This window comes from Lynx rufus, unplaced genomic scaffold, assembly GCF_022079265.1.
Source record: "Lynx rufus isolate CCGP_SWC_20201006 ecotype Redwood Valley unplaced genomic scaffold, mLynRuf1.p SCAF_1, whole genome shotgun sequence".
Lineage (NCBI taxonomy): Eukaryota > Metazoa > Chordata > Mammalia > Carnivora > Felidae > Lynx > Lynx rufus.
The window spans coordinates 133,732,477-133,751,254 of NW_025814823.1; the positions used below are offsets into that span (position 1 = coordinate 133,732,477).

Consider the following 18,778-nt stretch of genomic DNA (forward strand, 5'->3'; position numbering starts at 1 on the left):
TAAGCTTGTACATGTAACTTTATAAAGTTTCATCTTAGTCAAAGAACAGGTTACTTTAAAGAAGGTTTGTTCACAGTGTAGATTTGATAAGTTAAACGTGCAGGTATTCCCACCTGCTTTTAACATATATTTGCGAACACATCTTCATGAAAAAAGGTGTTACCTGAAACACGCATTATATGCTGTGCAGTTTCACTGAGGTGAGAATAGGTCTATTCCCACATGCTTCTACATGTACATTTACAAACATATCAGCGAAAGAAGATGTTACTTGAATGAGGGTTTATACATAACAGTGTAGTTTCCGTGAGGTAAGTGTACAGCTTTTCCCATATGCTTTTACCCATATGTGTAGAAACTTAATGAAAGAAGATGATACGAGAACTGTAGATTTTTTTGAAAGAAGGCACCGACTCCACCTGTGGAGGGGTTGCTCCATTCTCAGGTAGATTTCAAACTCAGACATGAAAGTTGCCTTAACTTAGCATGTCCTTGACTCCAGTCTTTAGATCCATGTATGTTCAATGTAGAGCCCTTCTCCCTTCCGCCTATGAGTCTCTGGCAAGAGTGGAGAAATAAAGACCTGGGATGTGGCAGCCAGGCTGGGTCAGATGCTGACTATGAAGTTGCTTCCTGGGTTCATTGGCCAAGTCAATTTCAGACATGGTCAGATATCCGTGTGTGTGTGCTTTCCTAGGTGGGGACCGCTTGGCACTCTAGCTTGTCAGGAGCTTCCTGGGAATTCTTGTGTATTGCCTGGTTTTGTTTTTGTTCTTCGATGGGAAGAGAGAATTGCTTCCTTTTTTTTTTTTTTTTTTTTGGCTCACATTAGCTATATTTAAAATAGTAGTTTTAGAATTTTTGTTTACAGACCAGGTTAAAAAAACAAAATCTGATGAAACTCAGACCTTTTCAGCCCTTCTTGGTTGCTGTGTGGATTGTATTAGTGGAACTCTACCCAATCCTTCGGGGCTGTTTTGAGAACTCAAGGGATTCCTCTTTTGGAATTCTCTTTTGTCTGTTTTTATTACATGGTGGCTTCTGGTGAATGCTTCCCTTAGCAGAGTCGTGAACCTGTACCCAAAGGCAACATCTTTTCTTTCCTCGATTTCGTATAGTTGCTGGGAATCTCCTGATTTGTTTTTTGCTCTTGTAACCTGGAGAAGAGTTTTCTTCCTGGGAAGCAAGGAGGGGATCAGAGCAGAAGACTCCCATTCTTCTTTGAAGAGTAGGTACAAACATGTTAGGAGGTTTCAGGGATGGTTGGTCAGCCAGTCAGAGTTTCCGATGACAGTGTGATCCATAATCAGAGGATCAGAGTGATCAGAGGATTTCCGACCCATGTGAACAGTAGAAAAGGAAGAAAAGGTAAGATGATGCATTTTCCGCAGTATCTACCAAGCTGTTGTCTCCTTTGTCCTTCTTGTGTCTCTTGTTGCATCTCCTACCCCTTTCCTTATCCCTTTATACCTCTTTCTCTGGCATTTTCTCCTTCTCCTTTGAGAACTCCAGTTCCTGTTCCCCTGGGGGGCTGGTAGGTTATACCTGGCCTGACTCTTGAGGACTGGGGAGTTTAGGTAGCGGACATCGGCTTGGGGTTGAACCCTATGAAGGTGTAAACTGGACAAAGGGAATCTGGAATATTGGCCCCATTATTTAAACTTACAAAGCAAAACCTAAATCTTCCCAGTAGAGGCAGGGCCAAAGTGTCGCAGTTCATCAGGCCACAGACAGGAAGCCCTGAGACCCAGTGCCGTAGTGGGATCTGGTCCCCAGTAGCCTGCGTTTCAGAGGCAAGAGTCAGTCAGGGCGAAGCCCTGGGCACAAGGCAGCCCCCAGACCTTGAGTTCCAAGGGCACACACCAGGGGCTAGTCAATGAGAAGCAGACCCAGCCTGCTGAGTGGGGGCCGACAGGGCAGTGACTTTTCCAGAGCTCTTGCCACATCACTTGCTCCTCTTTCCAGCTTCCTCTCCCTCCCTTTCTCCCTCCATCCTTTCTTTCTCTTTCTTCTCCATTTCCCTCATGTTTCTGGGTTATTTTTTTCCCTCTTGAAGAAGAAATAAAGCTGCTAAAAATAGTTAGCATGGCCTCACCACCCCCATCCCCAGAGCCCTCCTTGAAGGTCTCTATTTTCCAGTTTCTCAGTGACTGTTCTTCCTTGCTTCTAAATGGTTTCTGTCTGACCAGGTGACGGAAGCCTCCTGACTTCTGAGGACTCATGACTCATGATTCTTTGGAATACTTTTCTTAACAATATTTATTTTTGCCGCTTGGGTCAGAGTTTGGTTTGCTGCTGCTATCCACGTAGACTTGCTCAAACATCCCGTTTTTCTTCTTAATGCGAAAACATGAAATGAATATTAATTTATATGTTTGTTCAGGTAAAGAGCTTAAACATTATTTTACAAGGAGAGCGTATTTTGAAGTCCTTCCCCCCCCGCCCCAGAAACTTGTATAAAGTTTATTTTTAGCCTTAATAGATGTTACTTGAAAAGAAGTTCTAGTGCTTGATAACCTTTTTATGGTCCTCAAAAAATGAACTAGGCTAAGAGAAGGAAGGGGGAAGAGAAGAAACATTTGCGTGTCTTCTCTTGCCAGGAGCTTTCCATATCGATATGTTAACTTAATCCACAGAAATGCTGTGAGGGAGATAGAATTATCCTTATTTTACAGATGAAATTATAATTGGATCTCCCTTACGTGGCCACGTGGCTGAATGTCCTCCTGGCTGTGGGCTTGCCTCAAACTGCTGTCTTCTTCCTCCCCTCTGTTGATCCTCTCAGGAAGTAGGAAGTGAGGCCCTGCACTATTCCTACAGCATCTGGCCCATGGTGGCAGTTTGTGCCTCAGGAAGGATAGATGATGAGGACCAGAAAAGTTCTAGTCATGCTGTGTGGTGCGGGTGGTGAACCTGAGGACAAGTTGGTTGAGTTTGAAAAGTCCCGACCCAAAAACAAAATTAGCAAGTGTTTACATACCACTCTGTGCTGCATCTGGACTGGCTTCTGAGTATCTGAGAAGACCATAGTCTGTGTGAGTATATACAAGTCACGCCCTCCTCCCACCCTGCCACATTTCAGGCAAGAAGTGGTAGCAGCATTTTCAACCAACACAGAAAAGAAATAAATTAGGTGCCCAACCATAGCTCTGTTCAAAGCCACTTGTAGTCCCTAATACCCAGTCCATCCTTGTACTGGTCATGTTTTTTGATGGTTGGGTTTTTGTGTCTGCCTCCTACACTTGGGTAGAAGTGCCCTAAGGAAGGCAACTGTCCATTCTGTTCTCAGTTTTTCAGTCCTTAGCCCAATGCCTAGTCCATAGTAGACATTTGGTTAAAACATATATTTAAAACAATCTTGGGTTAATAGAGCATGTATGAATAAAAAGCCATAGAAAATCATACAAATCAATTAGGATGGTGAATATCAGGTTGCAGGAGGCAAAGTAGGTAAGAGTGTGATAGGTAGGCTGTGATAGGCAATAGGTTGTAGGTCTGGAAATTTGGGTTCTGGTCTGCATTCATACACGATCTATCGTAAACCTGGGTGGTTGGCTTGATTTGTCAGGTCCTCAGTCTTGCAAAAAGCAGAAAATTAGACTACAGGTGATTTTTAGGTCCATTCTACTGCTAATATTTTGTGATTCTATAACTCTGACTTAAGAATTTCAGCTGCGGAAGCCCTGGAAACTGCTTTTGTAGACTGCCAATTAGGATAGAACTAGACCATTCAGATTGGTTGACATCAAAGCCTAAGATCTATTCTTCTCTAGGGAGTCTTCTTGGATCAGAGATGGAAGAGGAAATTAACCTTTACTTTCTGGGGCTTCGTGTGCTTTGCTCTGTGTGCCCCTCTCTGTGAGGCTGTTAGGAGCAGTGGAAGAAACTTGGGCTTTGGAGTCAGAAATCTTGGGCTTGATTGCTTTTGTGTACTGCCTAAGAAGTTGATTAGTGTGGAGGGGCTAATCTTACTGAGTATATTTCCTCATTGGTAAAATGGGAATAATAATAGTACCTCCTTGGAGGTCTACTCCCTCTGCCAGAGGGGAAAGTAGGCACATAATGTAAAATTTTGTGGAGTCGTGAGAATTTTCCCTCTGACTTGATTGTTTTTTAAGATTTTATTTTTAAGTAATCTCCATACCCAACATGGGGCTTGAACTTACATCCCTGAGATCAAGAGTCACATGCTCCACCAACTGAGCCAGCCAGGCGCCCCTCCCCTCTGACTTGAAATGGTGGATAGTTGAGGGTTGAGGAATGTATTCTCTTCCTGCTTTGTTAATTGTGGTCTGAATCTTGAGTTACGTCGCTGATGGAGACATGATGGTACCAGGGGAATTTAATGACTTCAGATAAGTAAACAGTTTCAGGCATAGAGCAGATCCCTAAATAAAGGTCAGAGAAGCATCGAGAATATTAAAGTGACAGGAAAACAGGTGATACATATGCAAAGTCAAATCAGTATATTCCCTGTGCTTTCCCCAATGTCATGGTTCCTAAACTGAAGTTTGCAAAGTGCTACGTTTAAAAAAACTAACATAAAATTAGATTTTTTTTTATATCTGTGGGCTATTGCATTTATTGCTTAATGTAAACATCACAGTTCAATGCCTGCTGTGTGGTGCTCTGTCCTTGGGACTGATAATATTGCTGGTGAGGCGTGTGTGTGTGTGTGTTTAGAGATGTTCATAAGCAAAGGAATTGACTTTCTTGAAGTTGAGTTGACAGACAAAAGTGGGATAGTGCTATCAAAGTGCTAATTTACATATTTCTCTCAGAAGAGAAAAAAGAAAATCAATTCTCATAAGAGATGAAACCAGTGGTGCGCTCTGTTTAGGTGAATGCCATTGTAGTTTGATCTAATAATGTATTTTAGGTTGTTTCTGAAACACTTTCTATTTTGCTAATTGAAGTTTGTGATTCAAAGAATTAATTAAAAACTGAAGATGGAAAATGATACTGGTATCTAGTACATCTCCCAGTTTAAATATGTTCGATTGATGTATTATTTTTCAAAACATGGTGTTCACTTGAGAAACTGAATTGCAATGAACAGCGAACTAGGTTGGGTAAATGAGAGTGGCTGGGAAAATTATTTGCTTAACAAACTTGTTGACATGATCACTTTTTGCTACGATTCCATCTGTGCTCTGCCTCTGTCCCTTTTCTTGTTCTTACAAGGTTTTAAGATGACCTGAAATAATACATCACTCAGCAAGATGAATAACTTAAAACACAGGTAAAGATGCACACATGAAAAGCGCGGATAGGACAGCATTTTTTAATGGCAACGTGATTGACATTTTATGCTGGGTAATTCTTTCTGGCTGGGGGCTCTTCTGTACCTTGTCCTGTGCTCAGTAGCACCTGTGCTCTCCAGCTAGTAGCTATCAGTGGCATCCTCTGCTCCTTTTCAGTTGAGAGAAGCTAAAATGAGACATAGCCAAATGTCCCCCTCGGTGGCACAATCACCGCCACCTGGAAAACACTGCTAAAGAGGATGTTTCAGTCCATCCCACCTACTGCAACAGCGTACCATAGACTGGTTGGCTTATAAACAACCATTTATTTCTCAGAGTTTATTTCTCATCCACCTGTATCCTCTTGGAGGCTACTGAGTCCAAGAGCAAGCCCCTGGCAGATGTGGTGTCTGATGAGGGTTTGCTTCCTGGTTTATAGAAGTTCTAGCTCTGTCGTCACTTGGTTGAGGAAGCAAGAGAGCTCTGTGAGATCTCGTGTGTAATGGGCTAATGCTATGCAAGATGACTCCACTTTCATGACCTAATCACTTCCCAGTGGTCCTGCTTCCAAACACCATCACACAGGGGTTAGTGTTCAACATATGAATTTGGGGGGAACACAAATAGTCCGCAGCAGAGGGTAAAGTGGAATCCAGAGTGAAGTTTGTGCAGCAACCGGGCCCATGAAGTCTTGATGGAGATTGGACCTACCACAGTTGGTGATGGTGGGCTGCCCAGGCTTTGCCCTGTGATTTCTGGCGGTTGAATGAGGGAACTGTGATGAATTAGGTGGGGTTTCCAGGGTGCAAGCAGACTAAAAGTCAGCAGAAGCACACCTGATAGTACTGCAGAGAACCTAACAGCATTTCTCCAGGTTTCTATCTCACCAACCAGAAAGAAGCTTCTGGCAGGCAGGGAGTTTTGTCTGCCGTCGCGCCCAGAGGCAAACTTGGCACATAACTGCTTAACAGAATTGTTTCATTAAGAGGATTCTTGACACGGAGGGCACTAATAGAGGTCCTTCCTCACTTGTTGATACATGCAGAACTTCCATGGCTGTTTCTTACAGTATCTTTAAATGGAAACATGCATTCTGGGTGGCACAGTCCACAATGAGAGTCAGCAAAATAAATGGGCCCCCCTGCAGCGTGGTCCAAGATGGTAGCTCAGTCAGTGTCGACTCGGTCTGTGTAGTTAGATTTTAAGATGCTGGGGAAAGGAAGGTTGCATATTCTTCATGAGGTGGTGAGCCTGTGAAATGTTTCTTCTCGATTTGAATAGTGTAGAATAGAGGTAAGAATTCAGAGGTGCGCTTCAGAAGGGTCAGGTGAAAGCCGTATGCTTTACCAGTCAACAAGCTGAGAGAAAGTGGAACTTGAGCTGAGCTACGGTGACAGTTATGGGCAGCATTCTTAGTTAATGAGTGCTTTCATGTGCCAAACACTGTGTTAAGCCCTTTTCATTCATCATCCACCTGTATCCTCCACACCTCTTAGGCTCATACTTGAGAGAGGAGTCAAGTAGTTTGGCCAAGGCATGGCACTGTGATGCTGCCCCTGAGAGTTCAGATTTGGGTTAGGCTCCTTCCATACAGCTGTGCCTCATGCACGCTGAACACCCTATAGCTTGAGAATCACAGCTGGAAATAATTGTAAAGCAGTACAAGCCAAGTTCTCCTCTGAGCCATAAAGAAAAGTAAGACGACTCAGTAAAATCGTAATCCGTTTAATTTCCTTGCAAACCATTTGTGATGAAGTACACATGCAGAGGTGTTTGCGAATGAGGTGACTTCCTCTATGGCAGTTTCAATAACCAGCGCAGCTAACATTTATTCTACACTTACTGTGTTCTGTGCATGTTTTAAGTGCGTATATGAATTCTTTTAATCTCCACAACAACCACAGGAGATAGTATTACTACTAACGTTTTGTGGGTGAGGAAACGAGCATAGAAATAGTTAATTGTCTTAATTAGGATGGTAAGCGTTGACTTTTCTAACTACTGCGAAATTAGTATGAATCTGGTAATGACTGTCTTAAAGATAGAACTCTATTCTGTCAAATTTTAAAATGTTGTTTATAGGTTTTGGTTTAAAAGTAAATAAAACCCTGTGAAGTACAGTCAGTTCAGGTTGCTCATTTGATTCCTTTTTGGATGGAGGCAGTAGAACAGGTAATTAAGATTATAAGCATAGTCTATGCAATTTGTTAATTATTCATTTCATACCTTAAGTTTCTTAGAATGTTTAATATCAAGAAACAGAATAACTGAACCTGGTCTTCATAACCCCATGTTACTAGTCAGTCTCTTACTCTTTTTTTCTTTTCTTTCTTTTTTTTTTTTTTAGCATAAAAAAGACTACCGGTGAGCCTCATTGTGTATGCAAGTGACATTGATGATCCAGGTGAACTAATGAACTTTGGCCTTAGGGCACATGCATTCTGGATGGGTCTTTAAAATGCATGTCCCACATCTTGGGAATGAATGGGGAATTACAGCAAAGAGAAGAGAGTGTAGGGAAAGGCTTGGATTGATAGACACAACTGAATATGCTCGTTAGGATATAGTTAAGAGGCCGAATAATTCATTATTTAGAAATCACCTTCAGAGGCAGGGGTGTTAAAAAAAATTAGCATATTAGTTTGTATATAGAAAGATTCTTTAAAAAGGTGACGTTTGCTATAACCTCAGGGTCTTTTTCATACATGAAACGTTCAATTTTGTCAAAATGCTGTGGACTGCATTTAGCATTTTCACCTTGAGTAACCTTTAATGTAATCTTATTCAGCTTTGTCCAACAGTAAAAACTGTTAATTGTACGTGATCTTTGTTTTTTGGTTATATTTTAAACGAAATACCAGAGATTGCCATTCATTTGTTCTTTCAACCAATGTTTACACGGTGCCTTTTATGTAGAGCAGTGGACAAATGGAACAGACTAGTATGTAATTTCATGCAACTTAGGATCTAGTGGGAGAAGGAAAACAAATATAGAAGATCTAACATGGGGTGAGAGATGCTAAAAAGAAACATAAAGAAGGGAATGAAGCAGTGGGCATGCTGTTTTACACAAAGCAGTTGGAGACCCCCCCCCATGGAAGACTGACTATTGAATAGAGACCTGGAGGGTGGGAGTTTGATGGGGGGGGGCAGAGCATGATAGCTAATATCTGGAGTGAGTCTCAAGCAGAGGCCATGCTCAAGGTAAGGGTGCTGGGTGCGAAGATGCCTGGAGCACCGAGGTGCAGTAACAGGCCAAGGTAGAGCAAGTGAAATAGTAGGTGGGATCAGAGACTTGTGAGTAGAGGTGGAAGGACCCGTAGGGCATTGCCAGGACTTTGGGTTTTGCTCTGGGTGAGGGGAAGGGGAGGCCGGAGGACCCCAGCAGACGATGTGGAGCATCTGGCTTATGTTTTAGATGGTCGCTGGCTGCTGTGCTGAGACAAGGATGGAAACAGGTCTGGATGGCAGGGATAAGCTTGGTAGCAGTAGGAATGGGGAAGTGATTGGATTCTGCATATGTGTATTTTGGAGGTTAGTTTAGAGGAATTGGATATGGAGTGAACACAGAAGTTCAGAATAATTGTAAGGTTTGTGACTTGACTAGCTAGATAAAAGGAGTTGCAATTTACTGAAAATGGAAAAATGAGTTTATGTCCATATGATCACTGTGATGGTGTAGAAACTGTGAATTAGAGAACTTGTGTGCTCCAGTGTGAGTGTATCTGGAGGGGAGGTTGGAGAAAATAGTTAAGAAGGCTGCAAGTTGAATGTTCATTGAAAGTTTGGATATGCCCTTTTAGAAAGAGATGACGGTACTCCTGGGGGCTGTAGCCATAGAAGAATAAACCCATGGTCCGTGTTTGGAGATGGTGGTGGTGGGGATGGCAGAGACACTAAAAATAAGATCAAGATTCCTTGGTAATTTGCCTTTACCTGTATTTTCATTCATTCATTCATTCATTCATTCATTCATTTTATTTATTTAGTCATTCAATTTATTTTTTGAGAGAGAGAGAGAGAGAGAGAGAGCACGAGTGGAGGAGGGGCAGAGAGAGAGAGAGGGAGAGAGACAATCCCAAGCAGGCTCTATGCTGTCAGCACAGAGCCCTACTCGGGAATCAATTGCACCAACTGGGAGATCATGACCTGAGTTGAAATCAAGAGTCGGATGCCTAACCAACTGAACAACTCAGGCGCTCCTACCTGTACTTTTAATTCATTTTCACTGATGGTAGAAGCCATATTGTGACAGTGATGGGTTCTTCTCTTTTTCTCAGCCTGAGCATTGTAAACAGCCAACAGTGAATGGAGGTGATAAACTCAAAAAACACAGATGCGGAGTTCTGGTGATAAGCTTCTCAATAGGACTGAGAATTTTGGAAACTTTGCACTAAATGTGCATCAGACTTCTAGTAGTTGTATTATAGTTTTCGTACACCCTTTGTTCTCTAAGATGCTTGCATGCTTCCTGTGATAGACTGCTAGCAACAGAAGTTGTTGACATGTATGTGGTGTGTTTGGTCCCTATCTGTCTGACTTCGACATTTAATGATATGCCACTGGACCTCTTCAAAGTGTTTTGTGGTCCTTGGAACTGCAGGAGGATGAGAAAACTAAACTGGGAAGCTTTGAGCAAATGGGATCCACCACAAATCAATATTTGCTATTGGTGAATGAGGTAAGGTTGTATTTCTGCAGAATGTGTCTTTGCAGGCTAGTTTGTGGCTAGCAGCGACTAGGTAAGTATGTGACAAGGGAAGAGGGCTATCTCTTGATAGGAATGTATTGTCTGCTTGGTGACAAAAATTAGAAGTCTGTGAAGCAGGCATGATAAGTTCAGGCTTCATTGTTTGGTTTAAAGACAAGCTCTGTCGTTAGCTGAGCTTCCTGTAGTATGAGGACGTGGGGAGTTTGGAAAAGTTGGAAAACATTAAACAGGAATCCTTTAAAGGGCTGTGTCTGAAGTGATAAGTTTGATGTCTACCATAAGCTCTAGGGTGTGATGAAATATTTGCCATTGGAGTATGAGTGTTTGAATCAGGACAAAAAATGAAAAAGAAATCGCAGGGCTGCAGTGGACCATTTTGAGAAGCTTTGACTAATTGTAGAAAGAACATTGAGCCCCTGACAAGCCAGCAAATTTGGAAAAATGATCTATTTAGAGAGAGCCCTGTTGGGATTGTGATTTGATGTGAAGAAGGAAATGGGATCCTGGAACATGGTGCTACGCTTACAGGTTTTTCTCCTTAGACTGTGTTTGAAATGTTGACAGCCCTCACAGTTCACTGACTCCATTTTCCCAGATTTAAAATAATACTCCCCTCTTGAGGTTGCGGTTCTGATTAGAAATGCCGGGTTATGGACTAATAGCTCATGGCTATATATGTGATGAAATAGATTTTCTTTTTTGTTTGTTTTCTTTTACTTTTTTCTTGATTTCCTTCCTCGCCTGCATTTGTTTCATCTTCTAGGGCTTTGTTTGGAAATATGTAAGGAAATCACATAATTCTTACTTAGGAATTATCTTCCTTCTTATTTTTCCACCCTCTGTTAACTTGTGATATAACACTCTTCCCCAGAGAGAGTAATTGTAATTCTGCAAGCTGAAAAATTTAACTTCAGGTGAAAAAGAAGGAGCAGAAGTTGATGAACCCTTAAACAATAAATATTTGTATTTTATGCAGCTGCCACTAGTAATTGGGAGAAAATAACTAAGTGGAATGGACTCTAAGTCACTCAGATACTCTCAGGGGTTCTGGATGCATTTACGGGATCCAGTAGCTGGCTATTGGGGAACGTTGTGTTGAATGTCTGTGACACATTGCCACCTTGTGGCTGCAAGCTTTCCTTTTAAGGCAGAAGCAAATTCCTAGTATTGAGTCCACATGGTAGAATCTTATTTTATATTTTCCCTACTATTTATAATTCAAGGTGATAATGAAAGATTTGAGACACTTAAAAGGATATCTGTAATACAGGGTAGGAGAATTGAAGAGAATGTCCTTGTTCTTAGAAGAGGCATATTGAAGTTTTGGGGGGTGAAGATCCATAATGCGTGCAACTCTCCACTGTGTGGGGGTGGGAGAAGACAGAAGAAGAGACAGCAAAGGTAGTATGGGAAAAGGTGGTAAAGGGAATACGGGTGCTCACTGTCATTGCCAAGAAAAAAGAAAAAAAAAAACAGAGTAAAGGCATAAAATGGAGCCATGAAGGAGGCAAAAATAACTTCTACATTGTATAATGATCAGACCACATTTGAACCACTGATTGGTTTCTGCATTTTCCAGTAGCTGGTGTGTCACTGTCCAGGGTTCTCTTGCTTCAATTTTGTGTCCATAAGGTTTGAGGCCAGAGTATCTAAAATTCGATACAATTCCTTCTTAGAGGCTGTCCTAAGTAGGATGCTGTTGTAATGAACAGCAGACTCAACAAATAGCTTCCAAAAGTACAATCTGGGATCTTTTCCCTACTGATCTGGCTTGATCCTGGAGTGGAGGCACTGCTAGTTTTTCGAGGGCCTCTCACAATAATACTAAGTGGCCATGAAATACAGTAAGAAATTGACCAGCATTGAGTTTGAGGTGGTTACTTACTGACAAGTGCTTGAAGCCCAGATGTTGGGTGTTACTAATGAATACAGTGAGCTTGGGGGAGCACACATCTTGTAAGAGCTGAGCCAGTGAGGTCTGTTCTACCCCACTGCGCTTGGGAGGAGTTACTCATAGGCAGGGTTAAATTTCTTTTTGTGCCATCATTTTGAGTATGCTGCACCACGTAGGCAAAATAGATCCATGATAGTGCTAATCTGCAAAAATTCAGACAGATATAACCAGATAGCTGTTTCTCTACCCATGAACACAAAGCAAAGCAAATCTCAGTGAAGCATCCCTAAAAATGCTCAGATTTGAGCAGCGCTACTGAAGTCTTGTCTGAATTTAAATTTCTACAAAGTTTTTTTCTGTGGCATTTGGAATTTCCACGAATACCTTTTGTACTCCTTTCTTGTTCTTAATAACCATCTGGATAGATGTATATGCAAATGAGTATTTTTGTCCTCAGTAACCATATATATATATATATATATGTATATGTATATATATATTGCATATATACTCTGAAGGTGAACATTTTAGAAGATGTGGCCCTATTCAAGTTTGAAAGGTTTTCTTAGAAAAGGAGGACAGATCTTGAAATAAGTGTTGTGACACAAGGGATTCTTTTGTAGAAAGCTGTCTCTTGAAGTGATTTTAGTTTCTCTGATTCTTGTGACAGGTTTTCTTTTAAAAGGCTATAAAGTGATATAGGGATGTATTGATTTGCATTAAGGGATGTGGTGCTGAGAAATTTCCCTTCCCTGCATGTATCTGTGAGCACCAGAAGCCTGTGGATTTTCTTTTGTGAACTACTAAAGAAGTGATCTATTGATTCTCTATAGAACAATACTACTCATTTTTTAGAGACATCATGGCCCACAGAAAGACATATACCTTACACAGTGAGTAAGGACACACACACAAGTATAACTTAATCAGGCGATTCATGAAAACTGTGCTTTTCCTTTGTTGGACTCTAACAACTTCTGCTACATTTAAACGAATCCTGGTTAGATCTACTAAATTTGGTTTCATGACCCACTAATTTGTTGGGACCCGCACTTTAAACGTCACTGCTGTTGAGATTTTGCGGTACGCCAGAATGTGCTCCAGTTGTAGGACACAATAGTGAAACCCTGAATTCTCTAAAGTAACCACATTAGGAACAGGCTTGGGAAAGAGGGATTTGGAGAAGGATAAGCAAGGGGGCTGGTGGGTGTTGAGAGTGTCCTCAGCCTGTGATGCCCCTGTGTTTGTCTCTACAGCTTGACCACATACTGTCACCTCCGCCCATGCCGTTTCGGAAATGCAGCACCCCGGATGTGACTTCTGGTCCTGCAAAGTCACTGAAGTTTAAAAGACAGCTGAGTGAGGACGGGCGAGAGCTGCGGCGGGGAAGCCTGGGAGGAGCTCTCACAGGTGAGTCCTGAATGCAAGAGGAGGAATTGCCTTGACTCACTGGCGGGTCCTCCCAGGTGGTGTGAAAATTGGCCTGTTTTGGAATGGGCCTGGCCCTCTGCAGACCCTTTGGTGAAATCTAATGCAATCCAGAGAGCAGTAAAATTGAGAATTTTATTGTTTCAAATTTTTATTTAAATTCCACTTAGGTAACAAACAGTGTACTCCTGGTGTCAGGCATAGAATTCAGGGGTTCATCACTCATTTACACCAGTCCTCATCCTAACAAGCTAAGTGGGTGATGGGTCTTAAGGAGGGCACGTGTTCTGAAATTGAGGATTTTACTGAGAAAGTTGACATACAACAGAAGGGACCTGCTAAAGCAGATGTGTGTACAGATTTTGGCAAATTTATTTACTTTTTTAAATGTTTATATATTTTGAGAGAGAGAGAGCAGGGGAGGGTCAGAGAGAGAGAGAGAGGGAGACCTCTGCAGGTCTCTTCGCTGTCACCGCAGAGCACCATGTGGGGCTTGATCTCACCAACTGTGAGATTATGGCCTCAGCCAAAATCAAGACTTGACTGACGAAGCCACCCAGGTGCCCCAACTCGGCAAATTTTATACACCAGCGTAGCTACCACCACAGTCGAGATATAAAACCTTTCCTGTGCCCTGTTTTTGTCTTTCCTGCTCTCATCCCTCATTTCTTGGCCCCAGGCGACCAGCGATCTGCTTTTCCTCACTGCAGATTCGATTTACCTCGAGAATTTAACATTAAAAGAATCAAACGGTACATGTTCTTTTGTGTCAGGCTTCTTTTGCTCAGTATGTTTTTAAGATTCATCTGTGTTGGTGCATGCATCAGTAGTGTATATTGAACTTTATAAGGAACTGCCAAACTGTTTCCAAAATTGTACCGTTTTACATTCCCACCAGCGACAGATGAGCAATCTAATTGCTCTGCATTCTTGCCAACTTGTGGTATTGCCAGGTATTGAGTTGTTTTTTGATTTTAGCCATTTTAATGGATAGATAGTCATATCACATCAGGGATTTATTTTGTATGTTCTTGATGACTTAAATGGTGTTGAACATCTTTGCATGTGCTTATTGGACGTTCGTTTATCATTTGTGAAATGTCTTCACAGCTTTCATCCTTTTATTTTCCTTCTCACCCATTTTTCAATCATGTTGTTAAATTTAATTTAAACATTTTCGAATACAGAGAAAACACAAATCACTTGTATTGACTTGAAACATAGCCAGCCTAAGATAATTTAAAGTGCTTTGAAGTAACTCACCATATAAATTTTTCATATTACTCACCTTTAAATCACTGAAGGTTATTTCTTTTTCTTTCTGAGTGCTTTTTTCTGTGAATATAAATATCTTTGGACAAACTGGTTTTTATTTTATTATTCTTTATATGTTTGTTTTTGAGAGAGAGCATGCACATGTGGAGGAGGGGCAGACCAAGAGGGAGAGAGAGAATCCCAAGCAGGCTCCACACTGTCAGCACAGAGCCCGATGTGGGGCTCAGTCTCACAAACCGTGAGATCATGACCTGTGCTGAAATCAAAAATTGGGTACTTAAGCGACTGAGCCACCCAGGGGCCCAAGAAACAGATTATTAAGTCCCAAAGCAGAGTTTTCTCTGTATATGACAATTTTTCTCTGCCAGTTCCTAAATGGTCTGAAAAGTAAGTTGAGTTATTCACATTTTTTGGAGAATCCTGGATTTTGACTTCCGAGAGATAAATTTCTGGTAACAGCAAGGATTCTGTCATAGGCTCAGTAGACTTTAGAACATTTGACCCATTGTGGCATACTGCAGGGTGAAATTGACCTCAGGCCAAGGGGAAGAAATTCACCAAAGACTGCTTCACTTCACTAAGTTTAGGCAAATGTTCATACTTGAGTTATACTGATATTCTTTGAACGCTTGTGAGGATATTTTTCTTTGCTTTCCTTTACAGATTGAGACTATTTGCTTTTTTAAGCGGGAGATCCTAAACATTGTTTAGTCCAACCCTTTTCTGTAAGTGGAGAAATTAAATCTTAATGGTTAAAAGACTCATCCCTTTCCTTACTCATTTCACTTAGGAAATTTACTTACTTTGGTTATACTATTTTTGACCAAAAGGAGGGGCAGTAATGATTCTCTCCAATTTTTGCTACAGGAGTACACTTAAAGCTTTAAAACAATGCAGAGGTATACCTCTTGATGCAGATAAATGACCTGAGTCACGAAATTTGGCCTACAGCTTAAAAAAAAATCTGAAGTTGATTCCCATTTCATAATCTCAATAGCTCTAGCAATCCTACTCTTAAAAATTTAGTGTGCTATATATACAGTTTATTTTATTTTATTTTATTTTATTTTATTTTATTTTATTTTATTTTATTTTATTTTATTTTTTTAACGTTTTTATTTATTTTTGAGACAGAGAGAGACAGAGCATGAACGGGGGAGGGTCAGAGAGAGGGAGACACAGAATCTGAAACAGGCTCCAGGCTCTGAGCTGTCAGCACAGAGCCCGACACGGGGCTCGAACTCACGAACCGTGAGATCATAACCTGAGCCGAAGTTGGCCACTTAACTGACTGAGCCACCCAGGCGCCCCTATTTTATTTTTTTATATACACCTTTACATTTTTATATATACTTCTATATGATTAAATGTCAGGTTATGTAATTTTCAAAAATGTTTATTAGCCCTTGAGAGAGAGAGAGAGAGAGAGCGCTTAAAAGAATCTCATGAATGAATAAAAACAGTTTCTTGTAAGTTTAATTAGAATATGAAGAAAACATTCTAATTGGTCCTCTAAATAGCTTAGCTAAGGATTTAATGAAAGAATTTATGCCAAGCCCTTAGCCCAGCCATGGGTGGCTATGAATATTATGTGTAGCATGGATTGAATTTGGGGTGTTTGCACTTGGTGGGGAACTTGGGCTTCTGAACATCAGCTTGGATCCTTTATCCATTGAGTTTCTATCTGTCTCAGGCACTGTGCCAGTATTGGGTTGCAGTAGAAAGAAAACATCATTTCTGATCTTGAAGAAAGAGTTTCTACTAGTAATAGGCACCTGCGAATTATCACATGTGATCTTACCTTGGGATATACTTGTTGCTAAACTTAATTAAGTCAAAGTAACTGGTTTTGCCATCAGAAATCTGTACCTGATATATTTTGTAACATCAAGACCAGCCATCTTCATGTTGCTTAGCTTTGTTTTAATCTTAAAGACTCTTTTCTTTGGCAATTTTTTACTGCTTTCTTTAAACAAAGATTCTGTGAAGGCTTATAGCTTAAAATTTTTGCCACTCAGTTATCCTTGATAAGTTTCATTGAACTCTGCTTTTTGAGGGGAAGATCTATGATGTTTTCATCTAGTTGTCACTAATAATAATGAGAGCTAACCTTGAGAGCTTGCTATTTAGCATGCATTGTTTTTAGGGAATTATATTTATTGCCTTAATTTTTTCTTAAACATCTTTATCCCCCTATGAGGGGCAGTCTTATCCCCATGTTACAGATGAAAAACCTGAGGAACAAATAGTTTGACTGAATTGCACAAGATCATGGTGTTCACAAACAGCAGAGCCAAGATTTGAGCCTGAGTGTTGTGGCTCCGAAGTCCATTCTTGTAAATACCGCACTGTTCATAATGCAGTAGGTACCCGTAGGTTTCTAGTAAACTCCAGCAGGGTTAATTGGAGTGAATGCTAGGGGGGAAAATCTTTGCTCATTTGGAATCCAGGGCTGACTCAATCTATAGGGATCCTGGTCCCTTAATTCCAAAAGTAAATTAAAACTATACAATTAATAATTAAACAATTACGCATTTGTTAACCCAGCCATTCTATGTCTCCCATTTCATCACAAGGAAATAGTTGTGAATGGGTGCAGAGAAATAACAATAGTGATATTTAGATCAGCATCATTTATTAGAATTAAAATTGCTTATCATCTAACTACCTGGCAAAAGATATTGGCTAAACATATTATAGTATACACATAAAATGGAAAGTAATTGTAAACATTAAATATCGTGTAGTAAAAGAATATGTTGTAACATTGATATAGTCTCCCAATATGTTTTTAATATGAAATCCCATTGTTCAGTGGTCTCATGGCCTTGATTCCTTCCTAGGTCTTGCTATAAATGTAAGGAAATAATTGTATATATAACAAGGGGGAGGAAGACAGTTCCTGGGATGATTGTTGACTGGGTTCCCTTTAAAAATGGGCACGTGAAGGATGTTATGGCCTTCTTTTACACCCTGCAGTTCTATCCATGAGACACGTTTTGCCACTGAGATTTCCTGAGGCATTAAGTGGTTTATCAGTTGGTGACAATATTGTATAACTACAAACTTTCATTGGCAGACAAGTATTTCTTATTTACATGGTTGAAGGTCAGCTGGGTTTTGGATCATTTTGTCTGGGCTCTGCTAGGATTGGGTCTAGGATGCTATTTGAGTCCAGATTTGCACAATGTGTCTGTCTTCTTTCTTGGACCAGCAGCTAGGCAAGGCATCATATTCTGGTAAAAGACAGGAGCATGAGAGTGCATATCCACCAGCTCAGGCATGCTTCAAGCCTCTGGGGACATCATGTCTTCTAATTTTGTATTGGCCAAAGCAAGTCACATGGTCAAGCCCAGAGTTAAGGGGTAGAAACAGGTTCTACCCACATGGTATCTAGGCCAAGACACAGATATATAACACTAATGCAGGGTAGCAAAGAATTGGGACCAATAATTCCATTTGTCATAATTAGCGTCTCTTTCTCTCTTTTTTTTTCTTTTGCCTTTACCTATTTTTTAATTATTACAGTGATATCTGTTTAATGTAGACAAATGTAGACAAACTATCGGTACTTTTTCTTTTTCCAGGGCTAGCTTTTAAACAACAAACACAGAGTTGACTGTATTCAACTCTGCCTGATTTTTTTTTTTTTTAATTTTATTTTGGAGGCTAAAGCTATCTTCTCTCTTTATGGCTTGCAACTTGCTAAGTAGGCAACCAGAAGCATCATGTAAACACTGAGCTTTGGGAACCCTGATGAGTAAGAGGAGTGTTATTCTAATCATTATACAGACCCTTAAGTCTAGGCATAAGTATGTGGTAATGTACCTGACAGTTCACAGCAAGGGAGTTGCACAATGAAGGACAGAACCTCAGGATCTTGAGTCCTGGCTTCTTGATATGCGAAGCAGTGTCCTCAATCCAGGTCCTGAATTTCACAACTATGATACATATTGGAGCCCTAATGGTCAGAATATGAGGATTCTTTTCCTTATGAGGAAAATTGTGTTTTTCAAAACTTACTGGCTTGTTTGGAGTGTAAAACAAAGGAATCTATATATGTTTGCAAGTTGCATCTAATAATAATAAACCAACTTTGTAGATAGTATAAACTAGAATTTGTAACAGTGTCGTGGTGTTCTATCTTGGGGAAAATATTGAGACATTTTTCTTTCTTGGACTATGGAAATCAGTTTGGAATAACATCTGAAAAATTTTTAAAAGCAT

General features: G+C 40.6%; 1 protein-coding gene across 1 annotated transcript in view; it reads left to right on the forward strand.

The window, feature by feature from the left end:
* Positions 1–18,778, forward strand: part of LOC124509657 (microtubule-associated serine/threonine-protein kinase 4-like) — a 178,981-nt gene that overhangs the window by 133,028 nt on the left and 27,175 nt on the right. Inside the window, exon 2 of the mRNA XM_047076371.1 lies at positions 13,105–13,258. Within this exon, the coding sequence (XP_046932327.1) occupies positions 13,105–13,258 (154 nt within the window). The remainder of the gene's footprint in view (positions 1–13,104; positions 13,259–18,778) is intronic.